Below are 14,885 nucleotides of genomic sequence, written 5' to 3' on the forward strand. Positions count from 1 at the left end.
TTTCGGGGATGAAACAATAGGGAGCCTGCCCAGATGACTATCAGCGGATGCAGAACCTGAACTCACCAGGCTGAGACTGCAGAGTTCAAGTCTTCCCAGTAGTGACAACAGAGAGTTCTTCACGTGTCAGCGGCCACAGAAAAGAGCAGCTAACTCCGACCAATTGGAAAGAGGGAAGGTTTCGAACTGAACTTGGATCGGATGACTAACAGCTGAGGTAGGCCCTAAGCCTGGCCCAACAGAACTGTTCAACGCAGAACCCGGGCAGTAAATATACAGTGAATGGGATACGAGCCTGAAATAGACACAGTCCCCTTTGTCATGGTAAGAGGTAAAGATTCTTGCAAATACCAGCAAGGCTTTGTAAAGTTATCTTCCTGATTCTTGGCATTTGTAAACTGAACAGCATTTTGGAGAATTAGGAGCATTGGAAAAAAAATTTGAAATAAACTCTACTGACTTAGACAGAATTTCACACTTGTCTGGCATTTCAAATATCAAAGTTTGCTATCTTTTAATCTGCGCTTGATTACAAAAGTTGAGTTTAAATCTGATGTCATTACAATTCAACAATTCGACTACGTCTTGTACATGTACAACGTCCCATGTCAATGACATTTTTTTTCATGTCAATTAAATTTTATACATAGTCTCCTCAGACATTTTGACCCTATTTTCTTGACTCTGTCTCAGCAACGCAAGAATCTTTAAATCACCGATGACCACAGTATTGACTTGACTTGACCTAACCAGAGTTGCAGAGTGCTTAGTGTGCTCTTTTTTGTGGGAGTTACTGTGGGTTGTTTGCAGTTGCTCTTTCTTGGAACTTCTTTTCTGAGGTTTGCCAAAATTTGCATCAATGTTACTGTAAAAGAGACTAGCTTTAGCTTGTCACTAATGTTCTGTGGCTGTTTACGGAACTGCGTTTTGTGACTACTATCCTTATGAAAATATGCGTTTTACCAACTTGAAGGCATGATAAAACCTCCTTGATTTTACACACAAACTTGAGGATACTACTAATTATATCCTAGACTTTGTTTTATTTTATTCCATTGGACCAATAAACAGCAATCTCAAGTTTCATAGAATAGAGGAAAAAAAGATGGAAACTTACAGGAATTTGATATTTTATGTTTCATTTCATTGACCTTTACTATTATTTACTGCAACAGTTGCAAGTTAAATGGATGATTGAAAGAAATGGAAATTGTCCAAATTTGTCGTTAAGCACTGAGGCACCCGTCCAAAAAAACAAGACTACCTCAGTCTGTGTTAAAAAGCTAACACCCAGCGACAGTAATTTTTCACTGACTTTTTATATTTACACGACTGCCCCAGGGAAAGAAATTACACTGCAAAAACAACTGGCTTCTCTGTTCATCTGTTACATTTTGACAGTTTCTCACTGACTAAATATGTCAAAATTCCAACTTCTCAAGCATGCTGGCAATTAGTTTTTTTAGTGTGGCACTTTGCCTGGGCCAGCGAAAATGGATGTGGCGACACTGGCATTTGTGACGCAATTAAAGACGTATTATATACAGGGTCATGTGCATGGGTCATAATGTCCCGATTTTTGTATCTTTTTGGCAAATTTTCAACATCCTGGCAGAATGTCAGCGAAAATGGATGTGGCGACACTGGTATTTGTGACGCAATTAAAGACGTATTATATACAGGGTCATGTGTGTGGGTCATAATGTCCTGATTTTGTATCTTTTTGGCAAATTTTCAACATCCTGGCAGAACGTCAACATCTCAATATCCTGGCACTTCTTAAAGGGTTTAATAAATGTCAAGAGGATGCCTTGGCCTGTCGAAGGCTGAGCCAGTTCAATTTCCCGTTTTAAGGACACCTGCAGAGTGTTTTCCAAGGATAGGTCAGGGAGCAATCATTTCTTTGCACGACACAGGAAGACGTTACCTAGCAGTGTTCTAGCTAGGCATAATTTTTTTTCAGTCCTTTCGGTATGGCAGAAAATCCTATCACATGCCAAAGGTGAGTCGCCGGTCACTAGTGGGCGTTAGAAATAATCTAAATGGGCTTCGCTGTAAACTTCCGCTGATTTTGTGGAGATCCTTCATATTCATATCGACTTTAGAATTCTAAAGGTATCTAGAATCACAAAACATCATTTGAAGCAGAACTTTCATATTTGTACTTTCCAACAGACAAAAATGTGTCTATTTCAACACAAAATGCTTGTGCGACACAGTTAAAGTGCTTTCAATTTCTAAAAGTATCTTGAATCACAAAACACTCCTTGATGCAGAATTTCTGCACTGTCCTCACAAGCCCTCCTCCATCTGAACTAACATAAACCAGGCATTCCACTACGCTCACCCCACGCTCCGCGGCGATGCTTGTCTGCGCCTACCCATCCCTAAAGAATCCCTCCTAAATACCCTCTCCTCTGTAGGCCACACAAATAGACTATTAATGCATGAATGAAGACCATTATTGTATGCATGGATGATATCTTAACTGGATTGACATTAACCTGAAAACTGCAAATTCTTCATCTCCAAGCAGATGGAGGAAGATTGTAACGTTTTCTGAGTCTAGCTTACGACAGTCCAATTGGACCAGGGACTGGCAATCAGGAAACACTACTTTTTCACCCAAACATCTGCTTGGAGATACAAAGTAGATTCCATACAGGACTAGGAAAATACAAGATGCCTAGATTTAGATTTTGACAATAATGTTAGCTAAATCATGCCATTTAAACACACTGTAGGACCTGACGATTTTTCTAATTCAAATAGAGAAACAATACAAGGTAGAAAAAATGTGTACAGGCTTTGTTCAATCAGTAAAATTGAGCAAGATCTTTCATTCTTTTTTTTTTTCAAAATCACGCCATCATGAATAAAGAGCTCACCTTGTGTGACCACCAGAGCTCTCGACTCTAGTCAAAGTATGCAGCTATGCAGAAAAGTGCTATTGGGAAATGTAGACAATGTAGACCAATTGCTTGCCAAAAGGCTTCTGGCTAGTAGGTACAATTGATTACTTGTACCATTGGCAAATAATGAAATTCCAAGATCACACCAAACTTAGGCTAATACTTTACACACGAAGATATATTGTGGAACAGTTGTCCAACAGTTGTTACGGACAAGAGATGTGAAATCATAACCCAGCAACCCAACCAATTTCTCTCTTTCCAAAAAAAGCTATTCCTTTACAGAAAACTACTGCACAAAATCTTTTGTAAAAATACACAATAGATATTGTGTAGATTAAAAAGGCTAGCTGGTCCATAAGTTTAATCAATTATCCGTGTAATTACCTAATAATTAAATACCCAGGGTACCAGACTAGCATGTCAGCTATTCCTGTCACTCCTGTCATTTTAAGAGCAGGCCCCCAGTGGTGACAGCTGTAAGAATACACAGCCTGACCAGAACTTTGGTGAAGCTGAAAGGAACACTTGCTAGCAAATAAAAGATGCCTCTAAACCGGAGTCTTTCCCAAAAGTGTTATAATCTCTTTCTATGTCATACATGGGGTGTGGTAACATTCCATATGGGTGTTACAGACCGGGTGATAACTTTGGTTATCACATGGGGTTCATGTTTGGGTGCACAGAGTGCGCCTTTGGCGATGACTTCAATACCAGATTCAGTCAAGTATGTACAGTCCAAACTGCAAAAGGAAACCACTTATGGGACCTACATGTATAAAATCTGGTCTATGTGGAGACATTAGGTAAGTCACTAAATGGACAGGATTCTTATCGATGCTTGTGTCAATGGAAAAATTATCTATTAGTAAGTGGTCCAATTAGTCAGGTGGTCCATATGTATAATAGAAGTGGTCACTTGTACAGGTTGGACTGTAAAGTTAGTCACTACTAGCATCTAAGACGTGTCTCTTTCTGGGATATTTTCTTTAAGGACAATTGGTACCTGGCTCAGACGTGGCATTTTCTTCCCTCAGTGGTAAGACTTCCACAGCCAGCCTGACCGTAGCTGTTAGGGGAGGGGGGAATCCCAAAGCCCCGAGAAGAGGAAAGAATGAGAGAGATGGGGAACAAAAAGGGTTATGGCAAATCATAATGAAATGAAACAGATATATGGAAGATAGAAATGTAAATGTATGGAAAAAATATAGCATTTTTCTGATAATGAAGCTGTGGAAATTTATTGAAGGCCATCTGAAAAAATTGCGGTGTAGCACTGATAAGTGATGGTAAATTTGAAAAAAATTGTTTGTAAGAAAAGTACGACTAAATTAGTGCAGACTGATAAAAGAATAGAATGTATACAAGTATTTTTCAGATGACCACTTGTCATATAAGATAGATAAAAAGTTTGCCAATATTTGAATGTGCAAATTAAAATCTTAAAAAAAGAAAGATGAAACACAGAAAACTAAAAATGTGATTTTCTTACCACCAAGCATGCATAATGTATATGACACCAGTATTAAATGTGGCATAATGAAACTGTACAATGTAATATGCAATGTACTGAGAAACAGAGGAAATGAGCAAATGGAGTAAAATGGCCTTGGCAGCGACATGTGAAATGTCAAAAGATACAGATAATATTGGACCCCTTGCAGTCCATTTTGTCCCCCCACCTAAATAAGGCTCCGCCCCTGGGATGTTGCCAAAAATATGTCACGATCAAAAAAATTGAGTACAAACCGTAGACCTGCGGTCACTTTTCTTCCACATACAGTCTGTGTCCAGAAATATTTGATAAGCTGTGTGAAAAACAAATGTGCATATTGTGTCTTGACGTACAGTTACCTATGCAACTCCTTCCGTCGGAGTGTAGTCGCTGCCCCTCGGGACATTCGCAGTAGAAGCCGCCCTGTCTGTTGACACACTGGTGCTGACAGCCGCCGTTGTGGATCTTACACTCGTCAACATCTGAAAAGGACCAGGAGATGCAGTTATAAACAAGAAATCAAGGCCAGATACTACAGTACATCCAGGTCAAAAGATTTAAATAAAACAGAAGTTCTGTTGCAGTACCAAGGTCACATACCAGGGGGCCCAAAATTGATCTTGACATTTGCCTTTCCAACACCTACCCACATACCAAATATCATTGTTATCCATTCAAAGGTTCTTAAGTTATGCTGACTACATACAAAAATCCGGAGCCAGAAACACACGGACAGACAGACACACAGACTTACGAAGAACTATTCGTAATATCATTCTCCATTTTTCATGGAGATAACAAGTCTTGATAACAAGGAAACGTTTAAGATGTGTGTACTTTATCTGAGAAAATATTGTATTTTTCTCTTTCACTACAGGAGTCTGAGACGAAAGCTTCAGTGTAAATCGGACCTCCCTGCTTGGTATGTGACGGACAAAGTGGCCGTACACAGCCGTGGAACACAAACACATTCTTCCCTTTGCTGGGTAAACTTACTTTTACCTCGGGTCAACAACAACAAAGCCAGGTATGTTGTCACTTACCCGACCGACGACAAGACCAATATACAAAAGAAACACTGGTCAGTGATCTCCTTTTCCAAAGGGCTGAGGAGTGGTCAGTTTGTTGTTACCAAAGTTTTTATTTCAAGTGTCATTCTCCTTTTCTGGCAACTTTCTTGAGAAATGTTTTGAGTAATTCTGGGCATTGAAATTTCACTACCCTGGAGCCTCCTTTCATGGCCTTTCCTTTCTGTTAAGAAGACAGAGTAAAAATATCATTATTCAATGTCTCATTTTTAAAATTCATGTTTGACGACATACAAAACTCCTCAGCTTTGTTTATACAGAACACAGTAGCCTTACAATACACTGTACAGCAGTAACATAGAATGGAACTTGCTTGCTTTGAGCAGCCAATCATCCATTCAATAAACGAAGCTACTTTACAATAACAGTACATTGAAGACTTGATAATTTGATTTTATATTGATGTCAAACTTTGAGCAAGACTTCAAATTTCACAAAAAAGACATCTGAAACTTTTTTTTTTTTGTTATTTAGTTTTTGTTCAATTTTTTCTTTGTTTGATTCTCTAATGGCTGCATTATGCTTTAGAAAAAAATGTTATGCTATAAAGTATGCAAATGCACTTGTTGACACCATGTGGTGCAATTCCACAATCTGTCACTAGATGGGGTAAGTGAGCAACCAACACCACCAGTTGCCGGCATGTGCCAAAAACTGCACAAACTTGTATCCAGTTTGGGAGCATTTGTTTATTTACCAAGAGCAAATCTGTTTGGGAGTTGTCATTTCTGGGGTGTTGGTCAAGTCTTAATGGGGGGACACTCCATCATGACTGTGTTTGTAAACTCCCAGGATGGTGTTTATGTTGGGGGCTACTGTGGAGCAACACTTGGATGGGACTCAACCATGGTTGGACAGAGACTGATAGGAGCCTGGTACCAGTTGCTACATCGATTCTGCGATGACCTGGAAGGATTTCTATTTTCATCTCTATCTCTTAGTCTGTTTGCTTGATTGTTTGAAATATATGTCAAAAAGTATGCACAGATTTTTTTTGGGGGGGGGGGGGGGGGGGGAGGGGATGCTACTACTGACCACCTTAGCTTATTAAGCAGTCAAGGAATCATGATTTCAGATTGTAAGTTAGTTGGTTAGACAGTTCATTTGCAGGATATTAGTCAAAAGAAGAAGTAACAAAATCTTGATGCATTTGTGAGAATCACTCAAATAAGCTGATTTAACTCAACAGAATATTCAAACATTTTCAAGATTTTCAAATTGAAGGAGCTTCGGGGCTTGTTCGAGGGGTCTTAATTCAGAAGAACCATCTACGTAATAAGCTGAAAGCAAGGAAGGCATTCACCCAAAATTTGGTCACCTCGCTGCAAATTACTTGAATAAGACTTTAATAAGACGAACTAAAGAAAAAAAGAAGCTGTCTGCACTGTTACAGAAAAGAGCATATTACAGGCCCTTACATGTATGTTGTCATTTTATTGCCTCAGAATGTGTTAGTCTTTTAGTTTGGGCCGAGAAAAAAGACAAAAACAAAGTTGTCAACATGCATTACATCTACCCAGTATGTTTTCAGCAACTTTCATTACATGCAAGGATACCAATCTAAAGAAAACACTCTCGAATACTGGAGTCACTATCCAGTACATACTGTAAGTCTCTTTAGATCCGCGGCGCCTAAAATCCGCGGTTTCGGTCAAATGACCAATCCGCGCTGTCTTCAAATTCGCGGTGGACGATGTGTGGGAAAAAGAGTTAGCGACCGAGTATTTAGCGCTAGCGCAAGTTTACGCGTAATAACACGTGGGTTGAACAATTTTTTTTCGGCGAATTTACCGACAGCCGGCAAGGCAATATTAATCATTTTCGGTAGTATTTCACTTTTGCATGGTCAGGAAAATCTCGAAAATGTTGAGACAATGTTAATTAGCGAGAAATCAAGGAGAAATTGGCAAGTTTGTGTTTAGTTCTGACGGCGGCACGGATTGGCAAGATGGCGCCTTGGAGGTCATGTAGGGTCATCGGGAAAGTCGATTATAGTATGGGGGAAGATGCTACCTGCAGTGCAATTGTGCTCTAATTTAACCATACAAAAATGCACAACTATTTATCACATATGTTGTATGATTAAAAATGACACATATGTAAGGAGTGTGTGATTTTTTACTTTATTCATTTGACAAGAAAATGTGTTTGTATTTTCTTTAAAAAAAGTGTTCGCCCATGCTGCTTGGGAAATCCCAAGCGAGTCACAACAAGCTTGTTGAAGCGTCGGTTTTCGGTTGTTTAGAAGAGCCTTTCTATGGAAGTGCAAACATCGATTCAGGAATAAAAAGGTCAAATACAGGTTGGTTGACAACTGGAGCACAGAGTGAACATTTTATAGAAACTGTAGGCATGATGTTTTGGTCTTTTTCTCGGCGTCTTGATTCCAAGCCAAGCTCGCCAAGAACAAAGGAAAATGGCGATCGAGGTTTCAGACAACTTTGTAGCTTTGCATTTTCGAATTCTGTAAATCAAACAGTGGTCATCGGCAGCTATATTTCAGTACGAACATGATGGAGTGTAAACCGAAGTTATGTAAGAAGACATTAGCGCTGGAATAGAACTTCAAAGTGATCCGATGTTACGAGAATGCTGCGCGTGGCCTCGTAATTTTTTTTTTTTTCGGCACGCGGTATGCGGCCGATTTTGTATTTTTCTTTACTGTTCTTTGTAAGAAGTAACTAAATAATGAAGCCAGGCATTACTTGTGTACATATGTATACTTTGAATAAAATTTTGATGTCGTTTACATGATCGCATGTGTGTTGTTTTTGCATCTGTGACTCCTTGCTTTTATCTTACTAGTATCTCGAGGTCGGCCGTGAATTTGGGGAGGGGGGGCACATTTGCACCAAACACATCCGCGGTGAAGTAGATTCGCGGCACGAAGGTCTCCGCGAATACCGCGAATCTAAAAACAACCCGGAAATAAAGAGACTTACAGTATATTGAGTCACACATGTTGTAGATCTATGTCTGCTGGTTTTGGGTATTTAGTTTTGTCCCCTTGCAATGTTTGGTCGGCAGTGGGGTCCAATCTGATAAATACAGCCTGTTGACCTCCTGCCACAAACTGTAGGACTTGTTTTTGCCTACGAAAACAGAAGTGACCTACATATCCCAAACCCCTGACTCAAGCCACCCTTATGTGTAACGTTAAATGATATTTATCTTTTTTTTTTCAGGTGAAGGCCGAAATAGCCTGTTTCGGGCCCAAAACCTCATCTCTATCGTTCACCTCATCTTCCGAAGGTTTTTGGGGCCCAAAAATCAAATTTCCCCACAACTGCCGAAATGAATCTTTTTTTTCAGGTGAAGAAGATATAGCTTCTTCTATGATTATTTAATCCCATGGTCTGTCATGTCTTAACAACATAGAATCTTTTATTGCACATTCACAAAACTGTACTGTGAAGGGGAACAATGAAAGTCTACAAAAAAATTTGAATGTTATAAATCTAGAAATATTTGTATTGGTTATATGTTTGCAGCTTTTGTGGTGATCTCTCCAATTGTGAATACAAAAACTATCCATAGCTTCTACAGTTATGCTAAATATGAATATCTAGAAACACACACACAAAACACACCACACACAGACACACACACACAAACACTAACACACACACACTAACACACACAAACACACACACAGAGGTAAAATCTGGTTTTTAGCTTTTGCACTGTTGTGACTGAAGTTTTGTAAACTTTGGGAGTTCAGACGGCACTTTGGAGAAGATATGAGCGTCTTAAGGCACTTGACCTCTCGGTGGCCCTTCTTATCTTTCATTGTGTATACACACACCCGCTAGTGTTTCCTTAAGGAGTGATTACGGGGTCCTTAAAGATGCGAACGACTTTCACAAGTCGTGCCCTCCTCAGGCAAAGGTCAACCAATCCAATTCACAAATTGACGACTTTTATGGAAACCAAAAAAGTAAAACTTGATCTTTGCTAATTGCAGATTACAATATGAACAAGAGTTCGGAGACCTCCATGAGATTTTAAAAAAAAAAATTCTTTCACATTCGCATAATTCATGCATGGTGATGTTAATCTTAAGCACTACCTTCACATTATGCATTTGCTTGCAAACCACCGCGAACATTTTTTTATTATGGTATTAGACTGCAGTCTATGGTGTTACCGCGAACTTAAATCCACCGCGAAAAGTCCTTTTCCCCGCTACCGCGAAATTAAATCCCCGCGAACTTAAATGCATTTACAGTACTACCTCTCTACTCGAAATTCTAGTTGTGAATCTCTTCCATACAGAAAGGAGACAATCTTGAGTTTACCTTCGCACGTCTTGCCGTCCTCAGCCAGCTTGTACCCAGGGCGGCACCTGCAGTAGAAGCTGCCGATGGTGTTGTAACAGCCGTCCTGACATCCTCCGTTTCGCAGTGCACACTCGTTGTCATCTGTAGAGACACAACAACATTCATGAGATATGGAAAACAAAAATAACCTTCTAAAGACTCATATTTATGGTACGTTCAACACACTCTGTTCCTCAATGCACACTCCTTGTCATCTGTAACGACACATCAACATTCATGCAAAATGAAAAACATACCTAGAAAAGACACATTATTACTGTAGCAGTACACTCTATGTCACACAAAATAAAATAAATGAAAAACATGATATTGATTAATATATAATCATTATTACTGGTAGTATCATTCATATACTGGTAAACCTGTTTGAGGTGACACAGTATTGATGACTCATTGTCATTTGCAATGACATCATGGAACAATACGACACATCTTTCTTCTCTCTAGTCCACTAAAAAGGCAATCCTTGACAAGAAGACTATGACCTACAGTTCTATGGTTTTACATATTTCCTGCTGTTTGCGGAAATAAGTCCAATTAACTGCACTCTCGCTCAGGAAGGCAATAACACCTGTGTGGGCTTGGAATCAATGTAACTTTTAATGTTCAGGAGAATGACCAACCACGAGGTGGGTGGGGGGGTGCATAAAAGTTAACTCTGCGATCTACGTCCTCTCGGACTGCTTTACATGGGAGACAGGATGAATCACATGAGCCCGAGGGCATAGGTCATGGCTCATGCGCAGTAAATTATTTCATTTACGCTTTCCGCCTAAATCAACACAATTAACTGCACTCTCGCTCAGGAAGGCAATAACACCTGTGTGGGCTTGGAATCAATGTAACTTTTAATGTTCAGGAGAATGACCAACCACCAGGACCAAGCCCGCAGGGAATTGCCGGGGAGGGGAGAGTGCAGTGAACGTGCTGAGTGGGTGCAGAACTGAGTAGCTAAGGAACAAGGCAGTGACGTGATACAAAACCACTGGCCACGCCCACTAACCAAGATCGTAGCACTGTCTACAGCGCTTCTAATGCATGTAAACGATTCTTTCTAAACTGAACATTAATAACCCGGCTAGGCTTGACATCGTGTAAGCAATTCAGGCCGAACATGAACAATTATAACTCAGGCTGAACCTGACATCGGGAAGCCGATATGACCCTAACTGGGACGTAATCTACGTATATCATTAACAAGTTGACGTGCCCAACTGTAGCTACATAGGCAAGACGTGGCATGTGCACTGAGGTTCGACTGCAGCTGAACAAAACACAATGCTGCTGCGGGCTGAAAGGGTGAACTAGAATCGCCTAAACCTATACTTTAACCAGTAACGTCCATATAATGGCACAACGGCTGCCTAGGCTTGCGTACAATTGCGGATACTCTCACTCACAATAAGGTACATGAGCCGTGCTGGGCTGAACATGACTATACAATGGTACCGCACAGACTAATTCTGTGAGTATAGCTATCGAGAGTCTGCGGTAGAGTGGAGTGTGTAGAGAACTAAGTGTCTATATAGCTAGGATACCACTCTTTATTTTGCCGGCGAGCAGCTGCGCGAACTCATATCTCTGGTCGAAGGTGCAGTCGAGGTAAGCCTGGAAAGCGTCCGAAGACCAGTCACCCAGCAGCTTCAGCACTTGCGGGTCCGCCCCGCAATGCCAGGCGTAGGTCGCACCGCCACGCCGGAAGCTGTGGCCGGAATAGCTGCTTGGAGGTAAGCCTACCGCGTAGAGGAGCGTCTTCAGATGTTTGACTAGGGTGTCATGTGTCCGCCGGTGCTGGGTACAAGAAAGGCAGGTGCATCGAGGGGGGCCCGGATCATGTTACACATGTGAAGGTACGCGTGTTTCGGGCACAGAGGATGTCCCGTCAGCTCTGGTAGAGGAAGTAGCAGCACCTTTTGCCGGAATTGTATGGTCTTAGACCACGTGACACGAAGCACTACACAGTCCCCGGAGACTTGGATGGCCCGGCGTGTCAGATGTTTGGCTGGGTCGAAGGAGGACTGCGATTTTGGAACCAGATTGGACTTACGGAGTAAGGAGAAAAACGCTACACAGAAGGCGGCCCACAGCGTCGCGTGCAGAGGTCTCGTCAAGTCCAACTCTTCCCGGATGCGTAGCAAGATGGCTGGAGTGATTGGGAGCTTTTGTTGCGGCACATGAGAGGAGGACCTGCGGATGGAATTAATGACTAGTTTTAGCTCGAAGCCGCCTGCTGGTGGGGGCTCAAAGCCGTGGAAGCGCTGCAGCGTTCGCGCTCCATGAACATAAAGCTGGACACTGTTCGGGCTCTTCAGCGAGCGGGATAGGAACTGCGCGAACCTGGTGAGTGTCTTAGAGTCTGTAGGAATTGCAGGAAGTCCGAAAAACTCGCAGAATAACAGGAACGCTCTCCACTGGGTTCGGAAATCGCTGTAGGTGCCTGCTGCGAAGGCTGACTTCTTGGCCTGGTCAACCTCGGAGTCCAGCAGCTGCAAGGGCGACTGTAGACCGGAGTTCAACACCGTTACAGCGGCTTCATTGTCACACATGACTACGATGTCAGTCTTGAAACTGCTGACATTGCTGCTTCTGTGGAAATCTTGTAACCCGATCTCCGAGATATACGACCCACGATCGCCGAATGTCGAAGGCCATGAACCACTGTCCGGAAAGTGCGGCGCCTGAGTGCTGCCAGTAGAAGTGGGCAGGTCAAAGTAAACTTCACTGAAGCCTCCCCCATAATTATCATCACGAGAGTTGAAGGCACATGTACTTGTACCTTCCGGAAGGTGGAAGGCTGCACCGTCTTCTATTGAAGCAAATAAGTCTACATAATCACTCCGGTTTTTCTGCGAAGCCGGCAAACTACCATCGATACCAAGTTCAGACATACTGTCCCTATTGTGCAAAACAGCACCTGCTTTTGTCGCAGCAGTTGAGTCCATCTCCTCACCCCTGTCATCGTCACGAGAAGCAAAGTCACATGAACTCGTACCATCCTGAATGTGCAACATTGCACTGCCTTCCGTCGGAGGAAGGTCGTCAACATGAATACCGCGGGTTTTATGCGAAACCCGAAAACTAACAGGAACAGAAACCTCTCGGGAGGCAAAGATATCGGCACCAACAAAGACACTACTCACAGTTTGTTGCGCGTCTACTGAATCGGTGACGCTACCGATTCCCGCGCTTGCTTGTCCGGGAGTTTGTCAGGCCGTGCTCCCGGCGGCTTGGGCGCCGGTAGACCGCTTTGCATCTGTCTTCTTCCTTTCACAATCGGTCTCAGAATGCTTGTATTTTCTGTTCAGTCTTTTCCAGCAGAAGGAACAGGCATGCTCAAACCCGCAGGACGAGACGCTGCAGTCATTCTCGTTGAAGGCCCAGCAAAACTTAGGCGCCTTTGGTTTTTCGGCGGGTGCCTGACTGGTCGCTTCACTAGAAGGCTTGAGACGTGTTGGGTCCGCATCAAAATACATCTCTTTTAAGTCGGTCCAGTCCGCCGACCAGGAGCCCGGTTTTCGTAACGCCTCCCGCAACGCTGCTGCGTGAAAGCTCCTCACGACTTGCCACTTGTATCTAGCCAACTTCGTACAGGCGCATTGGAGGATAGACAGCCTTCCCGCCAATTCCCACTGTGGCATGGAGGCGACGGCTGTTTGCAACAAGCCCATGCTTCCAACTAAAAACTCCTCCATCGTGAGCTCGTCATACTTTTTCGGTTCTGCTGACTCGAAACTGTACACGAAAGCCTCAGGGGAGAGGGTCTTGCCTTCTGTCTTCTTCCGAGAGCCGATAAGATCTGGATACTTTGCGGTCACCTGCGCCTGCAGAGGACTGTTGTCACGTAACTGCTGTAACGTGATATCGCCGGGGCCCAACAAACTCGTGTGCGCGGGGTCTGTCTTGTGCAGCTCCGTCGGCTTTGGAAGAGTAGGATCGGTCTCTTTGGCGGGTTCTGTGCTGCAGCGTGCCTTCTGGAGCTCTTCCTCCAACTCGGCGACTTCCTTCTCCAAACGGGCTTGCGTAAGCTGCTCTTGTAACTCGGCTTTTCGCCTCTCCAGATCTGCGGTGGCTTTGACCTTGCCGCCCGCCGGCGGCGTGGTCTCTACAGACTCCGTGTCAGAGTGGACAGGCTGGCTGATCCCCTTACACTGCTTGTTACCTCTGCCGTTGGGGTGAAGGGAGTTGTCTTGCCCGCACCCGGGACATTTTTTGGCCCGTTTTGGCATGTCGAATCGCGTAAACTTGCACAAAAAGTTGCATAAAAGTTAACTCTGCGATCTACGTCCTCTCGGACTGCTTTACATGGGAGACAGGATGAATCACGTGAGCCCGAGGGCATAGGTCATGGCTCATGCGCAGTAAATTATTTCATTTACGCTTTCCGCCTAAATCAACACAATGACAGATTCAAGCTGGGAAAATCCCTTCCTGAAACCCATTTCCAGTAGCGTGCAAGTCACATTAACATTTACAGCTGGATTCGAACTCCCGACCTTCTGGTCCGGAAGCAGGTTTCGCTAACCATGTGATGACACGCTCAAGTATGAACGAAAATAGCCTTCGTTTCGACCTCAACACTTGGTTAAACCGCACGAACGTGATATTACCGATAACGTCCGCATACGGATTTATTTTGGACGGCTGCCCGTAAAGAAGTCACCGACATTGACAAGCCAGTGACACAACAATCTACCACAAAGCTGGCTCGCGCCGCAGTGACAAGCTGCCACAATTGGAGAGGTCACTGCAGACCTTACTTATGACCATGTGTGAGATCTGTAAACTAGCAAATGAGTCTGTCAGCAGCTAATAGTAATATGACTGTTCTTGGCTGTGAAGCAAAATTACTTGTATCTAGGATAAAATATATGTGAGTAAATACAGTAGGGCTTTTACGTTACGTCACGCTTTAGAAATCAAATTTGTTCACCCATAAATGTCAAATAAGATATTCAGTGGGGTGAACAGTGAACTGGATATGAAAATACTACATGTTTAACTATAGGTCAATTATCATAGCATAAATGGAAAATGAGGCAATAAACTGTAA

General features: G+C 42.8%; 1 protein-coding gene across 1 annotated transcript in view; it reads right to left on the reverse strand.

The window, feature by feature from the left end:
• The window catches only part of LOC118430076 (multiple epidermal growth factor-like domains protein 6), a 119,087-nt gene that overhangs the window by 35,964 nt on the left and 68,238 nt on the right, over nucleotides 1-14,885 (reverse strand). Inside the window, exons 5-7 of the mRNA XM_035840784.1 lie at nucleotides 9,794-9,916; nucleotides 4,767-4,889; nucleotides 3,919-3,981 (exon numbers count right to left, since the gene is read on the reverse strand). Of these exons, the coding sequence (XP_035696677.1) occupies nucleotides 3,919-3,981; nucleotides 4,767-4,889; nucleotides 9,794-9,916 (309 nt within the window). The remainder of the gene's footprint in view (nucleotides 1-3,918; nucleotides 3,982-4,766; nucleotides 4,890-9,793; nucleotides 9,917-14,885) is intronic.

The sequence above is a fragment of the Branchiostoma floridae genome, chromosome 14 (genome assembly GCF_000003815.2).
Source record: "Branchiostoma floridae strain S238N-H82 chromosome 14, Bfl_VNyyK, whole genome shotgun sequence".
Lineage (NCBI taxonomy): Eukaryota > Metazoa > Chordata > Leptocardii > Amphioxiformes > Branchiostomatidae > Branchiostoma > Branchiostoma floridae.